At 39.6% G+C, this 23,831-nt stretch overlaps 1 protein-coding gene across 1 annotated transcript in view; it reads left to right on the plus strand.

Annotated features, from left to right (window-relative positions):
• LYRM7 (LYR motif containing 7) overlaps positions 1-23,831 on the plus strand; it is a 128,419-nt gene that overhangs the window by 43,119 nt on the left and 61,469 nt on the right. The window contains exon 5 of the mRNA XM_028168102.2: positions 263-1,217. Within this exon, the coding sequence (XP_028023903.1) occupies positions 263-333 (71 nt within the window). The 3' untranslated portion in view covers positions 334-1,217. The remainder of the gene's footprint in view (positions 1-262; positions 1,218-23,831) is intronic.

The following is a 23,831-nucleotide window of genomic DNA, read 5'->3' on the forward strand; positions in this document are numbered from 1 at the left end:
TATTTAGTTATATTTAATAAATCAATGGTAAATGGTTAAGTTGGTCATGTATGTTTTGTATAATCTGAAATGAGAGTCCTATTAACTATCTCCATTTAAAATCAGGAACGCCACCTTAGAAGTTAACCGAAATAAAATATCACTGGGAAGATTTATTTTAAAGGTAGATAATTTACTGTTACAAGTTTTAGGGGGAAATGAGCGTATTTGCATTTAATTTTAATTTTAATGATGTTAAATATTCTTCTTGTTTTTCTTTCAGAATTGGTCCCTAGGAAAGACCTTCTTATAGAAAATGTGCCATATTGTGATGCACCAACTCAGAAGCAATGAATTTTTCTAGAATAAAATTAAGTCTGTATCATTTTTAATTTTAAAATATATAACTCTGGCTAAACTCCTGGAAATGCGAGTATTTTTCTTGGAAATGGCATATTGAAATTGAGTGCATTAAAGTATAGTTTCATAATTAAGTTTCAGGTTGAAAGAACATTGCTGAAAACTGCAGAACATAGTTAAGTATTTCTAAAGAACATTAGGTAAGAAGACATTTCATTTTCACTGAAAATCAAACTGTATAAAGTGAAATAAATGCTTAGGGAGGTATATCATATTCACTTCTGTTTGACCTTAATGAGTATTTTGGTTTTATCATAGCTATTTGAGAATGAAGTGTTTTGACAGGTTGGTGGGTTTTCTTCCCATGTGAAATGAAACTATTAGATTAAAATTATTAGATTAAGTTAACGTTTAGTCCCAAAAAGATTAAATTGGTCTAAAAATCACAGTGTGTGCCAGCTTTCCACAGAAGGCAGCCTTTGTTCCTAAAGCACTGAAATTATTCCTGTAGCTAACAAATAATTATACAGTTTCCTTTTAGAGATAGAGTATATCTCTGTTCCTAAAAGAAAATTTTTAATCAGTTTTCTGAAGATAGATGAATAAAATGTCAAAATCACGTAAGATAACTGTGGAATAAAGAAATTATAATTTTTTAAGGAAATAGTGGCCCTTGATCAAACTATATAATATAGGCTTAGTAGAATTAGCTGTACTTAGACCACAGCTAGACCTTATTGTGAAAATGTAATATATGGCTGCATCCTCTTCATTTTAATCAGTAACATCTAAATGGCTTTTTTTTTTTTCTCCAACATTTTTCATCCCTGACAAGATTGACAGTATCACAGAACAGCTTGGCATTCTACCATCTAATGGTAGGAACTATAAAACTGTGTTTAATATTCTTCTTGTTTCTCTTTTATCTGTGCATCTTTACCATTCTATTTTCTCCGTGAGCAGTGTGTTCTCTTCCATTCACTGGTCAGTTCTCCCATTTGATGATGACACAGGGTTTTTAATTTTTACAAGATTCTCAATGCAAGCTTTGTTTGTTGGCAAACATACTGGAATTGCCATGCTCAATATAAAATGTCATGCTTTAAAATAACTTAATTTTAGTAGATAAAAAAATTATCAAAATTGCTTAGACATAGTATACTTAACAGTAAACCAGAGACTACCCTTAATGCCTCCTAATACTTTGGAGATTAGTAGTCTGTGAAATGGATTACATAGGTCAAAAGATTTGCTACATAATTTATTTTTTATCTCTCATGCCTGTTTCTTATTGTGTGTATGGAAATTATACCTACATAAACGTTGTTTCACATTTGAAATTTGCCCTTGTAAGAAAATGCTAAAGGTCGTCATGGCACAATCACTGGTAAATATTCTGACTTACTATTATTTCAGTAAGTGTCTATATTATATCTTTTGAGGAAAGTTGGCTAAAATAGTTTAAATTTAATATATATTTTAATTGTTTTAATATTATTTAACATTTTTAGAAGTTTCTAGTTTTTTTCTTTAACCTGAATTCCCTTGTTCCATTCTTCACTCATGTTAATTTAAATATCTCATCAAAAAATAGTTCTTTTTGTATTACAATCTAGTTATCATTAGGAGCAATAGAGATTAATAACTAACATGTTACATAAAATAAAAAATAATCATTCAGATGTTTATTTTATTGAAGCTAGTACGTTAGACATTTTAAGATATATACTATATATGTATACGTATTACATATGTGTATATATATATAAATATATATATATAGTGATTTTGTGCCTTAAGACTATGCAATACAGTCCCTGTGTAATATACCAGGATATCAACAATAGGTTTCACTGTCATAAAACTTTGAAAGATTTGGCACCCTATCCTTAAAGAGCATATATTTATATTTCAAATTAATTTTAACATTATTTAATAGTTTTATTAGATCAGTTAAAACAATTTATGAGTTCTTGGCCTGTTGTGAAACAAAGATTGTCAGTATTCTAGAGAGTAAATTTTGAGAATGATGATTATCTAAGTGCCTGACTTCTCTGTGATACAATGTCAAATTTAATTAAATCTTTTTTAGTTAGTTAAAAAAAAGCTTCCCATGTTCCCAGAGGGAATTACCCACATCTAACGTTTCACTTTGACTATTGAAACCCAGTGAAAGTGGGTGGGTGCAAATTCTAATTGCAGATATCTAGGCTCAGAGGCCCAGCAGGACTTTGTAAAACAGTCTTTTGGCAGAAGTCAGAAAGGGTGTATGCCAGGAGACTTAGATTTGGCAAGCATATGTGGGGAAGAATCCTTCACTAAAGATTTGAAGCTAAAGGAAATATGAGAGATAGTTTGCATAACATCTAATTCAGAACATTGAAATTAAGATTTGAGTATAATTGTATTTAAGTTGGTCCTCATTTTGCCTTCAGTTGCATATTTTTAATTAATTTATTTTATTTTATTTTTTTGGTTGTGTTGGGTCTTTGTTTCTGTGCGAGGGCTTTCTCTAGTTGTGGCAAGCGGGGGCCACTCTTCATCGCGGTGCGCGGGCCTCTCACTATCGTGGCCTCTCTTGTTGCGGAGCACAGGCTCCAGACGCGCAGGCTCAGTAGTTGTGGCTCACGGGCCTAGTTGCTCCGCGGCATGTGGGATCTTCCCAGACCAGGGCTCGAACCCGTGTCCCCTGCATTGGCAGGCAGATTCTCAACCACTGCGCCACCAGGGAAGCCCTCTCCTTCCTTTTAAGTCATAAAATTCTGTAAAGCTGAAGTCCTACGTCCCTTTTTATTTTCTTGTCTCATTTCAGGGATAATCACTATTTTATAGTCAGTGAATATCACTCCCGTACTTGTTTTTATACTTTTATCAAACGTGTATGTGTTCCAAACAATATATTGTATTGTTCTGTGGCTTTATTTATTTATTTTATTTTTGGCTGTGCTGGGTCTTTGGTTCGTGCGAGGGCTTTCTCCAGTTGCGGCAAGTGGGGGCCACTCTTCATCGCGGTGCGGGGACCGCTCTTCATCGCGGTGCGCGGGCCTTTCACTATCGCGGCCCCTCCCGTCGCGGGGCACAGGCTCCAGAAGCGCAGGCTCAGCAGCCGTGGCTCACGGGCCCAGCCGCTCCGCGGCATGTGGGATCCTCCCAGACCAGGGCTCGAACCCGTGTCTCCTGCATTAGCAGGCAGATTCTCAACCACTGCGCCACCAGGGAAGCCCTGTTCTGTGGCTTTAAAATGCAAGTGAATGGTGTTATGCTCCATATATTCTACAACTTACTTTTCATCACACATTAGGTTCTGAGGTTTATCTATACTGTTGGATAAACATCTAGGTCTTTCACTTTTATGTCTTATTCCCTTGTAAGAATAAGCTAGTTTATTTATCCATGTCTCTTGATAAACAATAGTATTGTTTCATTTTTTTGATATTGCACACGAATTTACTGAAAACACTAGCACATGGATTCTTGCACCCATGTAAAAGTTTATCTAGGTGTATACCAAGAAGCAGAACTGTTGAGGCATAGGATATGTACATGTTCCAGTTTTCCAGGAATTTTTTACTTGTTCTTCAAAGTAACTGTACCAATTTATACCCCAATCAACCCTGTGTGAGAGGTCCCTTTTCACCATATCCTCACTGTTATTGTTATGTATAACTTTTCTCATTTTTGTCAAACTCATGGATATGAAAAGGTATCACATTGTTTTAATTTGCATTTCTGGATTACTGGTGAGGTAGATCATCTTGTCATGCTTATGGTCATTACAGTTTTCCATTATGAATGTGTATTGATATCCTTTGTTCACTTTTCTCTATTGGGTTGTCTGGTTTTTGCTTACTGATCCTTTATATACTCTTGATATTAATCCTGTGTTGGTTATCTGTGGTACAATTGCCTTTTTCCAATATGTGACTTGTCTTTCAATTCTGTTTATGATAAACCTGTAGTTTGGGACTTTATTTTTATCATATTCATTAAAAGAACTTTTCCTTTATTAATTTTGCCTTTATAGCTTTTTAAGAAATTCTTTCTACTCCAAATCATAAAGATACTCTAGTACATTTTCCTCTGAATGTTGAAGTTTTGCTTTTTATGTTTGGGCCTTTACATCATCTAGAATTTATTTTTATTTACGACATGAGAGAGGGATCTAATTTTATTTTTTTTAATGAGTTAACAGTTTGCTTCACCATCATTTATTGAATGGCCCGTCCTTTTCCTGATAACATGTAAAGCTACTTTGATCATATCCCAAGTTACTATATATTGGAAGCAGTCTAACCCTCTTAGCTAGTCAAAGACTTTGCTCCTACAGTTGTCCCCCTCCTCTGCGAAATATCTTTTTCCCTCTCTCCACTAGATTGTTCTCAACAGCATTCAACATTCTGAAATATTTCCCATCAAAAAAAAAACTTTCTTGAACCCCAGCTCCCCACCTCGAGCTTCAGCACCATTTTTCTGCTCTTCTTTGTTCTAAGAGGTTTCTATATTTACTGTCTCCACTTCTGTCCCCATTCTCTCTTATACAGACCCCAATCAGAATTTAATCCCAACCACTCCACTAAAACCCTTCTTGTCCCAGTTACTATTGACCTTTACTTGGTAAGTCCAAAGGTCAATTCTCATTTCTTACTTTATTCACCCTATCAGTAGCAATTGCATAATTGGTCATTCCCTCTTTTTTGAACAAAGACCTAGACACATGTTTATTATAGACCTACTACAAGTAGGATACAGCCATGAACCAAAGTAACAAAAATGCCTGCCTCATCTTCTGCTTGTGATTTTAGATACACTCTCAGCCCTTCTTGATGCTGCTCTCAGCCTTCTGTGGGAAGACTAACCTATATGAATCAGCTCAAGTGGCTCTTGTACCCTCTGACTTTTGGTTGGTTCGGCCTGTGGGGGACCCTGGCCGGAGATCAGAAGGAGGGAAGAGAGTGAAGGCAGGTATTTTTTTTCCTGGCTCTATCCCTGAGAGATTGCCTCATGCTGGCATTGTCCCTCAAAGTATCTCTCACGGTGACCTCTGTACAGTTCTTTCCTTCCAGTTTGGATAAGAGTTTCCCTCCCATCTTCAGATCTGGGGCAGCAGCATCTCATCTGCTACTATCCATGTGAGTTCCTTTACATGCACAGTTTTGTAAAGAGACTCTTTATAAATAAATCTTCCTCAAACATGTATTTTAAGTACATCATCTATTTCCTTTTAGGATTCTCACTAATTCACTGCCCTGGGGGAACTTAACTTTCTGTAGGTGAGAGGCAGATAATAAACAAAATTAAAAAGTAAATAAGAAGGTGATAAGTAATGTGGAGAAAGATAAGGTAGAAAAGGGAAATAGGAAAGTTAGGAAGAACAGGGTGTTGCAATTTTAAGTCCTGCGATCAGGGAAGGTCTCACTAAGGAAGTGATAGTTGAGCAAAGACGAAGGATCTGAGGGATCTAGCCACACAGATACATAAGGGAAGAGCTTTCCAAGCAGAGCAAACTGCTAATGCAGCGTTCCTGAGACAGGTTCTTGTCTGCTATGTTTGAGGAGAACCAAGTGACAGGAGCAAAGTGATTTTAGGGGAAGAGGAGTAGGAGACAGAGTCATAGAAATGAGGGATTTCCCTGGTGGCTTAGTGGATAAGGCTCCGCGCTCCCAAAGTAGGGGGACTGGATTTGATCCCTGCTCAGGGAACTAGATCCCACGTGCATGCCACAGCTAAGAGTTCACATGCCACAACTAAGGAGCCTGCCTGTTGCAACTAAGACTTGGTGCAACCAAATAAATAAATATATTTTTTAAAAAAGTCATGGAAATGATATGGTAGAAGGAGGCAGAGAGTAGATGCCAGGTTATGTAGGCTATTATAAGGACTGTGGTTTTTACTCTTAATAAAATGCAGAGCCATTAGATGGTTTTGGGAAGAGGAGTGATATGATCTGATTTTAAGTTTTAAAGACATCATTCTGGCTGTTGTGTTGAGAATAGACCATGGTGGCAAGGATGAATGCAGGGATACTAACTAGAAGTTTCTTGCGTTATTCTAGGTAAGAGATGATAGTGGCTTATACCAGAGTGGCAGCAGTGATGGTGGTGAGAAGTGGCAAAATTATGGGTATATTTTGATACAGCTCCTGGGTTTCCTGATGGATTGAATCTGAGGTGAGAGGAAAAGAAAAGAGTCAGGGATGATTCCCAAGGGTTTTGGCCTGTGCAGGTGGAAGGATATTGTTGCCATCAATTGTAATGGTGAAAACAGACTAGATTTGTGAAAAAAGATCAGGCATTTCGTTTTGGGCATGTATTAATTGAAATATCTAGAAGGTATCCAAGTGGAGATGTTAATAAGACACTGGACTAAGATCTGAAGTTCAGGAAGTGGTCTGGGCTGGAGATATAAATTTGGGAGCCATTAATATAGATAAAATACAGTCATGACATTGGATGAAATCACTAAGAAATTGACAGAGAAGAAGAAAAGTCCATGATTGAGTCTTTTGTGGCACTCCAATGTTAAAAGTTAAAGAGATAAGAAACAACAAGCACAAGAGACAAAGAAGTTTCCAATAAGATAGAATGAAAACAAGGAGAATGTAGAACAGAAGTTGGCAAACTATGGCTCACAGGGGCCAAATCTGACCCACTGTCTTTTTTTGTAAATAAACTATTATTGGAACACTACCACACTTATTCATTTACATATTCTCTATGGCTGCTTTCATACTACAGCGGCATAGTTGAGTAATTTCAGCAGAAACTGTATGATCCACAAAGCCCAAAATTGCTATCTGGCCCCCTTGCAGAAAAAGCTTGTTGACCCCTGGTGTGTAGAGTCTTAGAAGCCAAGTAAAAAAAGTGTTTCGTTGAGAGGGAGTGACTGCATTGCGATCATAATTAAAATTCCACTAGGAAGGGCAACGTGGAGCTGACTTTGGTGACTTTGGCAAGACAGTTTCAGTGAAATAATTGGAGAAACATACTCTTGTTGATTATTCCCAGATTGATCTTTAAATTTGTTGTAATCGCAGTTAAAATTGCAGTAGGATTTTTATAAGGAACTGATAAAACTCACTCAAAAATTTATGAGGAATAATAAAGGTCCTTAAATAGCTAAATCAGCTATGACAAAAGAATAAAATTAGATATCCTATGCAAAAAAATGGAACTTTGGTCCATGCTTGACACCATATACAAAAATTATCTCAAAATCAATCATAGATCTAAATACAAAGCCTCAAACTGTAAAACTTCTTGAAGTAACAGGAGAAAATCTTTGTGCCTTTGGGTTAGACAAAGATTTCTAAGATATGACACCAAAAGCACAATACATACAAGAAAAAATTAATAAACTGGACTTTGTCAAAATTAAAAACCTTTGCTCTGTAAAAGATAATTGTTAAGAGAATGAGAAGATAAGCCACAGACCGGGAGAATATATTAAAAATCATAAACTGATAAAAAAAAAAAACTTGTTATCCAGAAAATATAAAGAACTTTTAATCATAAGAAAACAGAAAACAATTTTTTAATATTTGAGTAGATACTTTTTCAAAAAATATATAAATGGAAAAACTATATATGTACAAATGGAAAATAAGCACATAGAACGATCTCAACATCATTAGTCATTACAAATTAAAATCATAATGAGATACTACTACATACCTATTATAATAGCTAAGATTAGAATGACTGAACATACCAAGTCTTGGCAAGGATGTAAAGGAACTGAAATCCTCATTGATTACTGAGAGAAATGTAAAATGACAGAACAACTTTGGAAGACTATTCAGCCATTTCTTACAAAGTTAAACATATACTTCCTTTATAATCCAGACTTCCCACTCCTAGGTATTTACCTAAGGGAAGCGAAAGCACAAAGACTTACATGTTTATATTACACAGCAAAGGAAATCATCAACAAAATGAAAAGGCAACTTCCAGAAAGAGAGAAAATATTTGCAAATAATATATCTGATAAGGAGTTAATATCCAAAGTATATAAAGAACTCATATAACTGAATAGCAAAAAAAATCTAATTTTAAAAGGGGCAGAGGATCTGAATAGACATTTTTCCAAAGAAGACATTCAGATGGGCAACAGGTACATGAAAAGATGTTTTTTTTTTTTGGCCACGCCACACAGCTTGTGGGATCATAGTTCCTCAACCAGGGATCAAACCCGGGCCCTCAGCTGTGAAAGCGCATTGTCCTAACCATTGGACCACCAGGGAATTACCGAAAAGACGTTCAGCATCACTAATCATCAGGGTAATGCAAATCAAAACCACAGTGAGCTATCATCTCACACCTGTTAGAATGGCTGTTAGCAAAAAGACAAGAAATAGCAAGTGTTGGCTAGCATGTGGAGAAAAGGGAGCTCTTGTTCACTGTTAGTGGGCATGTAAATTGGTGGAGCCACTATGGAAAACAGTATGGAGGATCTTCAAAAAATTAAAAATAGTACAACTGTATGACCCAACTACTCCACTTCTGGGTATTTATCTGAAGAACATGGGAACACTAATTTGAAAAGGTATATGCACCCCTATGTTCACTGCACCATTATTTATAATAGCCAAGATATGGAAACAACCTAAGTGTCCATCAGTGGGTGAATGGATAAAGATATGACATATATACACAATGGAATACTACTTAGCCATAGAAAAGAATGAAATCCTGCCATTTGAACAACATGGATGGACCTTGAAGGTATTATGCTAATTGAAATAAGTCAGATGGAGAAAGACAAAACGCTTATGATTTCACTCATATGTGGAACCTTAAAAAAACAAACAAAATAAAACAAAAACAAACTCATAGATACAGAGATTAGATTAGTGGTTGCCAGAGGGGGAGGGGTTGCCAGTGGGTGAAATGGTGAATGGGCCAACTGTATGGTGATGGATGGTAACTAAATTTGTGGTAGTGTTCACTTTGTAGTGTATACAGATACAGCATTGAAGTATAATGCTGTATAATGTTGAAATGTATATAATTTTTAAAAAATCGGCCTAGCATGTCATCCAGCAATTCTCCTTCTGGGTGTTTATCTGAAGGAAATGAAAATGCTAACTGGAAAAAATATACGCACCCCTATGTTCATTGCAGCATTATTTACCATAGCCAAGACATGGAAGCAACCAAAGTGTCTTTTAATGAATGACTGGATAAGGAAAATGTTGTATGTGTCTGTATATATGTATTTGTGTGTGTATGCATATAATACAATGCAATATCATTCAGCCATAAAAAAAGGAAATCTTGCCGTTTATGACAACATAGGTGGACCTTGTCTGCTAAGTCAAACGGAGAAAGACAAATAACGGATGCTCTCGCTTAGACGTGGAATCTAAGAAGAAAACAAAACAAACAAAAAACCCAAACTCATAGTAATGGGTGTTTGCTGAAGGCAGGGTTTGAGGGGTGGGAGAAATGGGTGAAGGGAATCAAAAGGTACAAACTTCCAGTTGTAAAATAAATAAACCATGGGTTTGTAATGTACAGCATGGTGACTATAGTTAATAATATTGTATTATATATTTGAAAGTTGCTAAGAGAATATATCTTAAAAGTTCTCATCACAAGAAAAAAAGATTTGCAGCTGTGTGTAGACTTAATGTGGTGATCATTTGGCAATATATACAAACATCAAATCATTATGTTGTGTGCGTGAACCGGTATAATGTTGAATGTCAATTACATCTCAATTTTTAAAAAAAGACTTAGTTATAGCAGCTTTATTTGTAGTGACCCCAAACTGGAAACAACCCAAATATCCATCAGCAGATGAAGGAATAACCAAATTGGTATGTCTGTACAATGGAATACTTCTCATGAATAAAAAGAAATGAACTGTTGCTGCAAACAACAGCATAGATGCATCTCAAGATACTTATCCTGAGTGAAAGAAACCAGACAAAAACAAGTACATATTTTATTTTATGATTCCTTTTCTATAAAGTTCTAGAAAATACAAATTAATTCATAGTGACTGAAAGCAGATCAGTGGTTGCCAGGGGATGAGAGCAGGGAGATGGGTGGAGGGAGGGACTGAAAATGTGCATGAGGAAATTTTAAAGGGTGATGGATATTTTCATTATCTTGATTGTGGTGATGGTTTCATGGGTGTATGTACATTTGTAATGTGTATAGTTTACTATATTTCAGTCATAACTCAATAAAGGTGTTTAAAAAATACTACAAAGCCATAATGATTTTTTTTAAAGTGTAGTATTGGTGAAAGAACTGAAGAATGGTTAGCAACTGACCAGAAGAGAGAGCTCAGGGGTAGAGGGGTAGACCCATATTCTCTCTCTCTGTCTCTCTGTCTCTCTCTTTCTCTCTCTCTTCCTTTTTCACAGTTATGTGTTCTTTATATCTTTTATATCTCTCATCATTTAAAGATAATTTTATACTCTTTCAGAATAGTCTATTTGTTCATGACGTAGTCTTTCCTCATGTGTTCTGTAGTTTTTTATTGTAAGTATATCTTGAAGAGCAATTGTTAATTCACTGAGGATCCCATATGGAGTTGTGGATTGTGGTATAGGTGCTAGAGAATCAAAGACAAAACAGTCTAGCAGGAAAGACTCTCAGAAAGTAGGCAATTATAGTGTAATTAGTGCTACACAGGAATTAGAGTTTTAAGAACATAAAGTAGGGCTTCCCTGGTGGCGCAGTGGTTGAGAATCTGCCTGCTAATGCAGGGGACACAGGTTCGAGCCCTGGTCTGGGAGGATCCCGCATGCCACGGAGCGGCTAGGCCCGTGAGCCACAACTACTGAACCTGCGCGTCTGGAGCCTGTGCTCTGCAACAAGAGAGGCCACGATAGTGAGAGGCCCGCGCACCGTGATGAAGAGTGGCCCCCGCTTGCCGCAACTAGAGGAAGCCCTCGCACAGGGGCGAAGACCCAACACAGCCATAAATAAATAAATAAATAAATAAATAAATAAATAAATAAATAATAGAGGTGCTAATAATTAAAAAAAAAGAATATAAAGTAATTTATTAGAAAGTGGTTTGTAAAATATAATAAATATATAAGATAAGGTGCTTTTAATCTCTTGAAAGAAGTAAACATAAAATAACTCATACCTAACATCATTTAAAATATATAAATTGGAATAAAAAAATGGGATTTTGTGAGGTAGGAGAAGTTTGGGGAAATCTTAAGCTTTCTGCCACAAACTTCTTTTGTAGCATTTTTCTCTCCTGTTATCTTTTACTCTGGCAACAGAGTGAAAGGGCTACTGTTTTAGGTAAGATTTCCAGAGAAACGGACTTTGAGACAGAGATGTGGTTGCAGGAGTGCAGTCAGGAATAACCTCTGTGAGGGAGTGAGAAGCGAGATTGGGCAGAGGGAGTTGAACTGTGATGCAGCTGCAGAGGAGGCCTGGAGCTGAAATGGCTTTCAGAATTATTCTGAACTGTGGGAAGGGGACTGGACTTTTGTTCGTTGATATCAACAGTCATTGAAGGTGGGGCAACCCCAGGGAAGAGACAAAACCTTAGTGAGGCAGCTTCCTTCAGTGCGACAACTCCTAGAAAGAACAGTAGCTGTGCACAGCCCCAGGAGCTAGGGAAATGAATGCCTCCTGAAGGGGACGTCTGGGTAGTTGCACAGAACCCACTACACCAAATAAGGCTCTTCTGTAATTAGCTCAAACTGCTTGAGCAAGAGAGGCAGAATTGTAAAGCTGGGTGTTTCTCTTCTGGGAAGTAAGTACCCCAGGGACAATTTGTTACCTATTCAGACCAAAAGAAGATAGCAAGTCCATTAGAAAAGAGCTAATTATGAGTTGAGATTCAAAGTGAGTTAATGTGTGAGGTCATTATTCATTCAATAAATGTCTAATGTCACCTGGAGATAAGGCTACTAAAGAGGGAACAGGGTCCTGGGTTCTAGTCATAGCTCTGTCAGTGAAAATTGGGCCTTTGAGCAAATCATTTATCATCCCTGGATTTTAGTTTTTTGAGGAATCTCCATACTATTTTTCATAGATGCTGCACCAATTTACATCCTCCCAACAGTGTATAAGGGTTCCCTTTTCTCCACATCCATGCCAACATGTTATTTGCCATCTTTTTGATGATAGCCATTTTTTTTCTTTTTTAAAAAAAATATTTATTTATTTTATTTATTTGACTGCACCAGGTCTTAGTTTTGGTACACGGGATCTCTGTTGCTGCCTGCAGGATCTTCGTTGCAGCGTGTGGGATCTTTAGTTGTGGCATGCGGGATCTTTTAGTTGTGGCATGGGGGATCTTTTTAGTTGCAGCATGCAGGATCTTTAGTTGCGGCGCGTGGGATCTTGTTCCCTGACCAGGGATCAAACCCTGGCCCCCTGCATTGGGAGCGTGGAGTGTTAGCCACTGGACCACCAGGGAAGTCCCTTGATGATAGCCATTCTGACAGGTGTGAAGTGATACCTCAATGTGGTTTTGATTTGCATTTCTCTGATGATTATGTCAAGCACCTTTTCATGTGCCTGTTGGCCATTTGTATGTCTTCTTTGAAAAAAATCTATTCAGATCTTCTGCCCATTTTTTATTCCAGTTGTTTTTTTTTTGGATGTTGAGTTATATGAGCTGTTTCTATATTTTGGATATTAATTCCTTATAGGTCATATCATTTGCAAATATTTTCTCCCATTCAGTAGGTTGTCTTTTCGTTTTGTTGATGGTTTCCTTTGCTGTGCAAAAACTTTTAAATTTAATTAGGTCCCATTGGTTTATTTTTGCTTTTATTTCTTTTTCCTTAGGAGACAGATCCAAAAACATATTGTTACAATTTATGTCAGTGTTCCACCTATGTTTTCTTCTAGGAGTTTTATGGGTTTTGGTCTTACATATAAGTGTTTAATCCATTTTGAGTTTATTTTTGTATATGGTGTGAGAAAATGTCCTAATTTCATTATACTACATGTAGCTGTCCAGTTTTCCCAGCACTTCTTTTTTTTTTTTTTTTTTCCCCAGCACTTCTTATTAAAGTGACTGTATTTTCTTCATTGTATATTCTTATCTCCTTTGCTGTAGATTAATTGACCATAAGTGCATGGGTTTATTTCTGAGCTCTCTGTTCTGATCATTGATCTATGTGTCTGTTTTTGTGTCAGTACCACACTGTTTTGATTATTGTAGCTTTGTAGTATAGTCTGAAGTCAATGGCTTGTAATTTTCTTTTTGTGGTATCTTTGTCTAGTTTTGGTATCAGGGTGCTGATGCTGATGCTGGCCTTGTAGAATGAATTTGGAACTGTTCCTTCCTCTGCAATTTTTTGGAATAGTTTGAGAAGAATAGGTGTTAATACTAAATGTTTGGTAGAATTCACCTGTGAAGACTTCTGGTTCTGCACTTTTGTTGATTGGGAGTTTTTCAATTACTGATTCAGTTCCATTACTGGTAATTGGTCTGTTCATATTTTCTATATCTTCCTGGTTCAGTCTTACAAGGTTGTACATTTCTAGGAATTTGTCCTAGGTTGTCCATTTTATTTATTTACTAACCTCTCACGATCCTTTGTATTTCTGTGGTGTCAATGTAACTTTTCCTTTTACATTTCTTATTCTATTGATTTGGGCCCTCTTTTTTTCTTTCTTTTTTTTTTTTTTTATAAATTTATTTATTTATTTATTTATGGCTGTGTTGGGTCTTCGTTTCTGCGCGAGGGCTTTCTCTAGTTGCGGCGAGCGGGGGCCACTCTTCATCGCAGTGCGCGGGCCTGTCATTATCACGGCCTCTCTTGTTGCGGAGCACAGGCTCCAGACGTGCAGGCTCAGTAGTTGTGGCTCACGGGCCCAGTTGCTCCGCGGCATGTGGGATCCTCCCAGACCAGGGCTCGAACCCGTGTCCCCTGCATTGGCAGGCAGACTCTCAACCACTGCACCACCAGAGAAGCCCCCTCTTTTTTTCTTGATGAGGCTGACTAAAAGTTTATCAATTTTGTTTATCTTTTCAAAGAACCAACTTTTAGTTTCATTGATCTTTTCTATGTTTCTTTTTTTAGTCTCTTTCATTTATTTCTGCTCTGATCTTTATTATCTTTTTCCTTCTCTAACTTTGGGTTTTGTTTGTTCTTCTAGTTCCTTTAGGTATAAGGTTAGGTTGTTTATTTGAGATTTTTCTTGTTTCCTGAGGTGGGCTTGTGTCACTATAAACTTCCCTTTTAGAACTACACAAAACATAAACAAGTAGAAATGCATGAGACACTAAAAGGCCCATGGAGTTCTGGGGCTAGTGCTGGCTCAGTGGTGGGTGGACCCAGGCCCCTGGATCTCTGGCTTCAGGGTCCTGGGGGTCCTAGAGCTGGTTTTGGTCCACTGGTGGGCTGGGCAAGTTCCTGACACAGTTGGCTGCAGGGTCCAGGGTGTCCTGAAGTTTGTGTCACCGGCTGGTGAGTGATACCAGATCTTGGGGCAGCTGGGTGAGGGGCCCAAGGTGTCTCAGAGCTGATGTTGGCCTCTTGAGGGTGGGCTGGGTCCTGCCACAGGAGGCTGTGGGGCTGTGGCGTTCCTGGGGCTAGTGTCTGCCTGCTGGTGGATGGGGCCTGAGTCCAGGAAATCCTGGGGCTGGTGCCTGCCAGTAGTGGGTGGAGCTGGGTCCACGGCTGTCTGACTTCAGGGCCCACTGGTGGATGGAACCGAGGCCCGGGGTCCCAGGGCTAATGCCCTGGTAGGCAGAGCTGGACCCCAAGGTCTCTGGCTGCAGGGCCCTGGGGTTCCTGGGGCTTGTGCCTGTCCACTGGTGTGTAAGGCCAGGTCATGGGCCCTCTGGTGGACAGGGCTGTGTCCCAGGCTTCTTGTGGGCTCAGGGAGGCTTAAAGCAACCTGCCTCATGGTGGGTGGGCCTGTGTCTAGTTGCTTGGCCCGAGGTGTTCCCATATGGTGTCCAGAGGCTGGTGGGCAGGGCCAGGTCCTTAAGCTAATAAGCTAGAGGGAAGATTCTAAAATGGCACTCACCAGCACCACTGTCCACGTGGTAGAACAAGCTCCCCAAAGTGGCTGCCACCAGTGTCTGTGACCTCAGGGTGAGCTCCAGTTTCCTCCTTGTCTCTCCGGGAGACTCTCCAAGATCAGCAGGTCAATCTGACCCAGTCTCCTTTCAAATTACTGCTTCTGCCCTGGCTCCCAGAGCTTGTGAGATTTTGTGTGCATCCTTTAAGAGTGCAGTCTCTAATCCCTGCAGCCCCTTGGGTGTCCTGAATGTAAGCCCCATTGACCTTCAAAGCCAAATGTTCTGGGAATCTGTCTTCCTGGTGCAGGACCTCTGGGCTGGGGAGCCCTATGTGTTTCTTGGACCACTCAATCCTTGAGGGAAACCTCTGCAATTGTAATTATCCTCCTATTTGTTGGTTGCCCACTCAGGGAATGGGTCTTGACTATACTGCATCTCTGCCCCACCCCCCCATCTTGTTGTGGTTCCTTCTTTATAACTTTAGATGTAGAAGATCTTTTCTGCTAGATTCCAGTCTTTCTCATCAATAGTTGCTCTGTGAATAGTTGTAATTTTGGTGTGCCCATGAGAGGAGGTGAGCTCAGGGTCTTCCTACTCCACCATCTTGGCCAATGAAAGTTTTTATTTAAAAAAAAATACAATATATGTTACATTGTTAGCCCCTGTGATCTTGGCATAGTGACTTGAACACAACATATTTGAAAAATAAAAGAAATTGTTGATATTAATAATGGTATACATTTTACCAGTAAGTTCATAGTCTTGTTATATTTCAAGATTTTAAAATAATCCAATTACCATTTAATTCAGTCTGGTACCAGGAAGCTCCCTGATTGATAGCAGTTTATATTTGTTGCTAATTCTGAATGTACCTCAGGATCCCTTTCTGAAGAATGAAATTCTGACCCTTTACACTAAAAATAAAGTCTGACCCTTTTTTCCAGGAACTGTAGAGCTTTATTACTTCCCTCCACAATAGTGAACCAATAAGGCTGAAAAATAGAATTCTTTGAGATGGGTCATTAACTATTGTATACAGAACTTGAGCTGCTGTAAATGTCATTTGCAAACACATCGTGTTGTGGCTTTGATATACACACAATGCAGGAAAAGAAAAGTTGTGGGTGGCTACAGCAGATGTGATGTAGGTGGTTATTGGAATAAGGTCTTGATTAATTCTGTTTATGATCACTCTAATTTCTCTGCATTTTATATCAATATGGCTGAGTAATGGTTGGTACAGGAATTACTTTAAAGTATTGAATTTCTGTAAATGTTATCTGTCAGCACATAATGCTCTGATCACACACTTGCACTTAATTATGTCATTTGTTTTAGGAATAACCTGTTTAAAAAATACTTCTGACTTTCAGAAAATATTTCCAAGCAAGCAGCATGTAACACTTCATCTGCAGTAGCACATTTAGCTAATGTGACTTTATGGCGCCTTGATAGGACATCTTATTATAGATGTAGAAAATGAGGTAGAATGACAGAAAATAATAAATTATTTAAGATCACACAGTAAATCAGGACAGAACTGTTATTGATATTTTGCTCAGGACAAGCCATTCTTGAAGTGGTATTTTGTGAAACATGTGCTATGCCTGATTGCTAGAGCACAGTTCTACGTTATCAGTGCTTATGTGTACTTGACTTTAATCTCCAAGTTATACACACTTGTTTGTGTGTCTCCAAGGTTGAAATGTTTCCAGGAGTACCTCACCTGAGACTAAATGTTTTGCTTATCTATTCTGTGTAAATTAGTTAGGGTTTTCTGGAGAAACAGACCAATATTTATAGATCTTTATACTTATTATAGGAATTGGCTCATGCCAGTTATGGAGGCCAAGTCCCACGATCTGCCATCTCCAAGCTGGAGAACCAGGAAAGCTGGTGATATGGAGTCAGTCCCAGTCCAAAGTCCTAAGAATAGGAGTGGGAGTGGCAGAGCCATGTGGTGTCAGTCCTGATCTGAGTCTGACAGCCTGAGGACCAGGAGTGCCCATGTCTGAGGGCAGGAGAAGATGGATGTCTCAGCTCAAACAGAGCAAATTCGTCATTCCTCCACTTTCTGTTCTGTTCATGCCCACCACATTGGTAAGGAAGATCTTCTTTACTCACTCTACTGATTCAAATGCTAATCTCTTCTGGAGACACCCTCACAGAAACACCCAGAAATAAGGTCTTACCAACTACTTGGGCATCCTTTTTTAAAAAAAATAATTTATTAATTTATTTATTTTTGGCTGCGTTGGGTCTTCATTGCTGCGCGCGGGCTTTTCTCTAGTTGTGGCGAGCGGGGGCTACTTTTCTTTGTGGTGCGCGGGTTTCTCATTGCGGTGGCTTCTCTTGTTGTGGAGCATGGACTCTAGGCACACGGGCTTCAGTAGTTGTGGCACTCAGGCTCTAGAGTGTAGGCTCAGTAGCTGTGGCACACAGGCTTAGTTGCTCCGTGGCATGTGGGATCTTCCCGGACCAGGGCTCGAACCCTGCATTGGCAGGCGGGTTCTCAACCACTGCACCACCAGGGAAGCCCTGGGCATCCTTTAGCCAATCAGGTTGACACATAAAATGAATCATCATACCCAGCCAAATCAATATTTATTAATAACACCCTCTCCTATGCAAAGCACCAGATACTATGCAAATATACAGGAAGTGAGAAATGTGACCATACCCTCAGAACTTACAATGTAATATTCCCTTGTGTGAGCACACTATCTGTGGGAAAAACAACAACAAGAAGCAATCCCAGAATACCCACTCTTTCTCCAGAGGATGAAGCTTTCATGAACTACTTCTGTTACAGGGTGGAAGAGCTTCATGCCTAACAGAATATCCTCTGACTTCTTTGTTTCATTTTTCCACCTCTACAATTTATAAAATAAAGAGGAAAATGTTTTTACTTACTTGCAAAAATGAACTATTCTTTCTCATTTTTTTCTCTACTAGCCCTCTTTTTTCCCACTTGCCATCAGCTGTTTTCCATAGGTGAATTGTGTAAATTTTAATATTTTATTAATTGGTAAATACGGGTACTGAAAAGAACATGGCAAGTTAACATTGATTCATATGTATACATAAAGTCAGAAATAATTTGAATAACTAAACTGCACCTGAAGAATATTCACAATAAACATTGTGCAAATTTATAATTTTAGTGTGATAATTAGCAGTATAAATAATGTATCACTCCCCAAACCTTTCAAACAGCTCTGACTCATCATTACATAACGCTCACATGGATGAATGCTCCCAGAAATTGTTTGGATTCATAAGAAAGAGGAGCTAAGTTTTTCTACTTTAAAATCTCTGTGAAGACAAGAAATTTCCACTCAATCAAATTTTAATATTGAAATAGATTCTCATAATGCAAAGATAAAACAGATTTTTTCACAAACACCCAAAGTCAGTAAGAAGTTCTTAGCAATCCAGAAGTCCCCAAGTCCTGAGATGAGACTATTCCAGAGTAGGTAGGAACATTGGCTTTTGTCACTAGACTGCCTGGATTGTCTCCCAATTTAGCCACTAGCTTTGTGTGCAGAGTCAGGTTATCTAACCTCTCTGTGCGTCAGCTTCCTCATCTGTAAAGGGAGAATAATAGTCCCTGCTTGTAATTAATTAAATACGTTTTTAAAAAATATTTATTTATTTATTTGGCTGCACCAGGTCTTAGTTGCAGCATGCGGGATCTTTAGTTGCGGCATGCAAACTCTTAGTTGTGGCATGTGGGATCTAGTTCCCTGACCAGGGATTGAACCCAGGCCCCCTGCATTGGGAGCGAGGAGTCTTAGCCACTGGACCACCAGGGGAGTCCCTAGATAAATCCATTTTAACTACTTAGAACAGTGCCTGGCACATTGTAAGTTCTTAGTATGTTAGCTATTATTGGCATTATTTGACGGCAACAGTGAATCAAAGAAAACAGAGCTACTGCTAAATGAAATTTTAAACAAAACGAATGCAGGTGAAGACTCACACATCACTGCACTTGTATTTGCATTTCTACTATTTGTTGTAGGCGAGTACCCTGCAATCCTGTTTTGGTCTCAGATGATACACTATCTGCTTCTTGTCCAGATCTTGTACTTCAGCAGACTTCTTTAACAGAGTGACAAGTGACTGGCATGGACACAGAGGAGGACATGAGTGTGGGGCATGGTACCCTTAACTTCTCCATACCATTCTCAGCAGTTCCCTCAGAAAGACAAATCCAGATTGCAATGTCATTTTCTACCTTCATCCTACTGCTTATCCAGTCTTGGCTTCTTACTCTGCTTGCTGCCAAGCTTCTAGATTTGTCCAAGATTCAAGTCTTCAGGCCTCTCCCCCTGAAACGTACAATAAGCGCTGACTGGTTTCTTAGCTAATGTAATGAAATCATTGTCACCCCATCCATTTTCTTAAAATAGCAGATTATTTTCTCTCCTTCCTAGCACTGTTTCTTAGCTAATTTATTGACTCATCATCACCCTATCCATTTACTTAAAATAGAAAACTGTTTCTTTTTTCTTCCTTTCTAGTCCTAAATGGAACTCAGTTGACGGTAAAACATAAGTGTTTCTTTCCTCTATTCCCACCTGATGTTTTAATCAAATCAAGAGCATCTTCAAACCAGAATTGAATGTCAGTGACCACCATAAAGACCCCTTTCTTTGGCCTTCCCTAAATATGCCTGGGGCCTGGACCACCCCTTGGGATTGGGCATGTGTGTGCCGGATGAGTACTGGGGGAGGATGTGTAGGGGCACAGCTGCCAACTTGGAAAGCTGACTTTCCATTGATCTGACAAAGCCTCTGCTCTCTTATGACCAATATTATAAGCCAGATTAAAAAATGCCATTTTCTACATAAAGCAAAATCTCCCCCACAGTGGCTTGTTACCATAGATGAACTATTCGTGCTCTGTTTAAAGCCAGTCCCTCAACTTAGACACTGAGGTCCTATTCCCTCTCACCCAATAAAAGACATTGCTCCAGTAGTTCCTGCTCCCTAGCCCCTGTTATCAACTTTTCACTCTCCACTAAATCATTTCCATCAGCCTACAAGGGCGCTATTATTTTTACTGTCTTTAATAAAATGAACAAAAAACTCCTTTTGACCTACTTTTCCCTCCCTCTACTGTCCAATTTCTTTACAGTTAAACTCCTTAATAGCCATTTGTAGATTCTAATTTTTCCCTTTCCACCTCTATTGAACCAAATTCAGTGAAGCTTTTGCCTACACTACTCTACCAAAATTGTTCTTGTCAAGGCCATCAAGTGACCTCATATTGATCATTCCATTGGTCAATTTTCAGTCCTCATCTTGCCTGACCAGCAGCATTTTATGACATTGATCACTCCCTCCTCTTTGATGTACTTTCTTTTGACTTCCAGGATACCACACTCTTTTAGTTTTCCTCCTGCCTCCCTGGCTATTTCTTCTCAGCCTTTGACTGACTTGGTGTCTTCTCTCTAACCTTTTGGTGTTGGAGTGCCCCAGGCTCATCCTTGGGCCCTTTCTTGTCTATCCAAACTCACTACCTTGATGATCTCATCTGGTCTCTGGGCTGTAAATGTAAACCTCTTATCTGACAACTCCCAAATGTCTCTCTTCAGCCCAGTTCTCCCTCTTGAATCCTGAGTTGAATATCCAACTGCCTATTCAACATCTCCTTGAATGTCTAATAGGCATCTCATACTTTACAGGTCTCCAGCAGAACTCCAGACCTTACTCTTCTTATTTATTTATTTATTTATTTTTGGCTGTGTTGGGTCTTCGGTTCGTGCGAGGGCTTTCTCCAGTTGCGGCAAGCGGGGGCCACTCTTCATCGCGGTGCGGGGACCGCTCTTCATCGCGGTGTGCGGGCCTTTCTCTATCGCGGCCCCTCCCGTCACGGGGCACAGGCTCCAGACGCGCAGGCTCAGCAATTGTGGCTCACGGGCCCAGCTGCTCCGTGGCATGTGGGATCTTCCCAGACCAGGGCTCGAACCCGTGTCCCCTGCATTAGCAGGCAGATTCTCAACCACTGCGCCACCAGGGAAGCCCCAGACCTTACTCTTTAAACTTGGCCCACCTGCAGCGTTCCTTATCTTGGCATCTTGAAAGTTCGTTAACAGCTCCTCCTTCCATCTGCTCAGGTAAAAAATCTTAGAGTTAGCTTTGACTCCTCTCTATCTCTCACATCCAATTTCTTGGGAAATCCTATGTGACTCTCCCTTCAAATATTACCAGAATCTGAGTACTCACCACCCCTTCAGTTACTACCTTGGTCTGAGCCACCATCCTCTCTCATTTGGACTAACCTCATAACCTCTTCACTGTCCCTCTTCCTCTAACCTAAACCTCGTAGTTAGAAGCCAGAGCTTTAAAAAATGTAAGACAGGTCATATCATTTGTCTGCTCAAAGTCCTCCAAAAACTTCCCATTTTAGTCAGAGTTAAAGTGAAAACCTTTACAACAGGTTCAAGGTCCAACCTAACCTGGCATCCCATTATCTCTCTGACCTTGTCTCTTTCTACTCTCCCTTTCACTCAGCTTCAGTCCCCTTCAACAGCTTCCTTGCTGTTACTCCATTACACCATGCACACTCTTGGGTTAGGACTTTGCCCTGGCTGTGCCCTCTCCCTGAAATGTTCTTCTCCTTAGCTAACTTTCTTCCCTTCTTGTCTTCCCTCAGTGAGGGAACGTTCTCAATGAGACTTGGCCTAACCATCTGGTTTACTACTACAACTGTGCCCATGCATGCAGGCACACGCTCACACACGTGCACACACATACCACTTCAGATTATCCTTACCCTGTCTACTGTTATATTTTTTCTGCAGTCATCAGCTACTAATACATATTATATTTGTTTATTGTATTTGTTATTTTTTTTCTGTCTTCCCACTAAATGTAAGCGCTTTGAAGACAAAGGTCTTTGTTTTGCTCATAGATATACTTGGAGCATCTGTCACAATATATGTATCTCACAAATAATTGTTGATACATGTACACACAAACATACACACATATACATGTATGAAATGAAGTTATTTCCCTCTGATAAAGCCAAATGAGAGTTTTTAAATCCTACAGTGGAGTGACTATCCTTTATATTCTAATGGGGAGTGAGGCCTTCACACACCACTGGATCTGTTTGTGTTCACTGGCATCTTCTAGGACAAGCATTTGAACTGTGTTCATGATAGGAATTCAAACTGAGTAGAAAACTGGGTAAAAGAGAAGTAGATTATGCAGCTCCTGTAAGAAACCTGGCACAATCTCAAGGAAAGAAGCCTAGCACAATAAACTAAACTCAGTAATAAGACCTGAGATTTCAAGAGGATTTCTGGGTGTAGTGCAGTGCCTCTGACTCAACCTCCCCACAAGCTCTACTGCTGTCCTAATCGCCAACATGAACCTATGAGGACAGGAGCATGTGTGGATAATACGGAAGACTCCTTAAACGATGTAACACCTCAGGCCCCAAGCAGCTCTGAGGTGGAATTCTATAAGAGGACAGAACACAGAGAAGAGGAAACTGTTTCTCTACCCATTTTATAAAAGATGAATGCTAGCAGCCTAAGGCAGATGGGTGATGACAGTGAAGGATGTTGACTGGCTGCAAAGGATAGGGTGACCACAGCAGAAGCAGGAGGCAAAGCAGAAGGTCTGGCAATGGAATAGGACAGAGCAGCAAGGCACCCAGAAGTAGCATCCAGGTAGAGTGACAGCAGCTGGGCCAGCAGCAGCCCACGTGGAAAGGCCAAGAGAGTTACCTTGGGCAGCAGCGCCAGCATAAACAGCAGGCCTGAGGGAGAGGGAATGGGGGTCCAGGAGAAGCAGCTATGACAGGCCTGGCAGGCACAGAGCGTAAAGTAGCAGCCCCTGTGTCAACAGTGGCTTAGGTGGAGCACAGAGCGGCAATTCAGAGTAGGGCTGCGGTGCCAGCTCCAGCAACAGTCTGCTGGGAGCACGGAGTGGTGGCCCAGAGCCAAGTGAAAGCAGTGCCACGCACAGTGGCCATGCATGCTTTGTGACACTATGTGACAACCTCCAAAAACACCAGAGATATGTCTGTAAGAGAGAAACCTCAAAAGAGGCCCAAGGTTTTACTGTTATGTACGTGAGAGCTTTCAAACTAGTGGAATTCAGTCTTCAATATTAAGGTGACTTTGTTTCCACACGCCAGGGAATTCTAGGGATGTTCAGAATTACAAACTTGTTTATGACTGCCCTAAAAGAAACGCTATCTCATGCAGTAGCAACGTTTCTGAAATTTTTCTGAAAAACAAACAGAAGGCTAATCCTGTGGGTGATTGAATTACAAGGCAAATTGAATTTACCACTCCATAGGGTCTTTTTTGTTCAAGTTAGGGCATTGATTGGGAAGAAGAGGGACTTTGAAAATTGATATGGGGACTTTATGGGCAGAAGTGAATGAAGCTTGGCCCATGGCCTTTAACTTTTGCTATGCCTTCTATTCCAGTAGAAGTAGCCCTTCTTTCTGCATGAGAAGGTCAGTCTCCCCTTGCCTGAAGAACCTGAGAGAGTGGCTTT

The sequence above is a fragment of the Balaenoptera acutorostrata genome, chromosome 2 (genome assembly GCF_949987535.1).
Source record: "Balaenoptera acutorostrata chromosome 2, mBalAcu1.1, whole genome shotgun sequence".
Lineage (NCBI taxonomy): Eukaryota > Metazoa > Chordata > Mammalia > Artiodactyla > Balaenopteridae > Balaenoptera > Balaenoptera acutorostrata.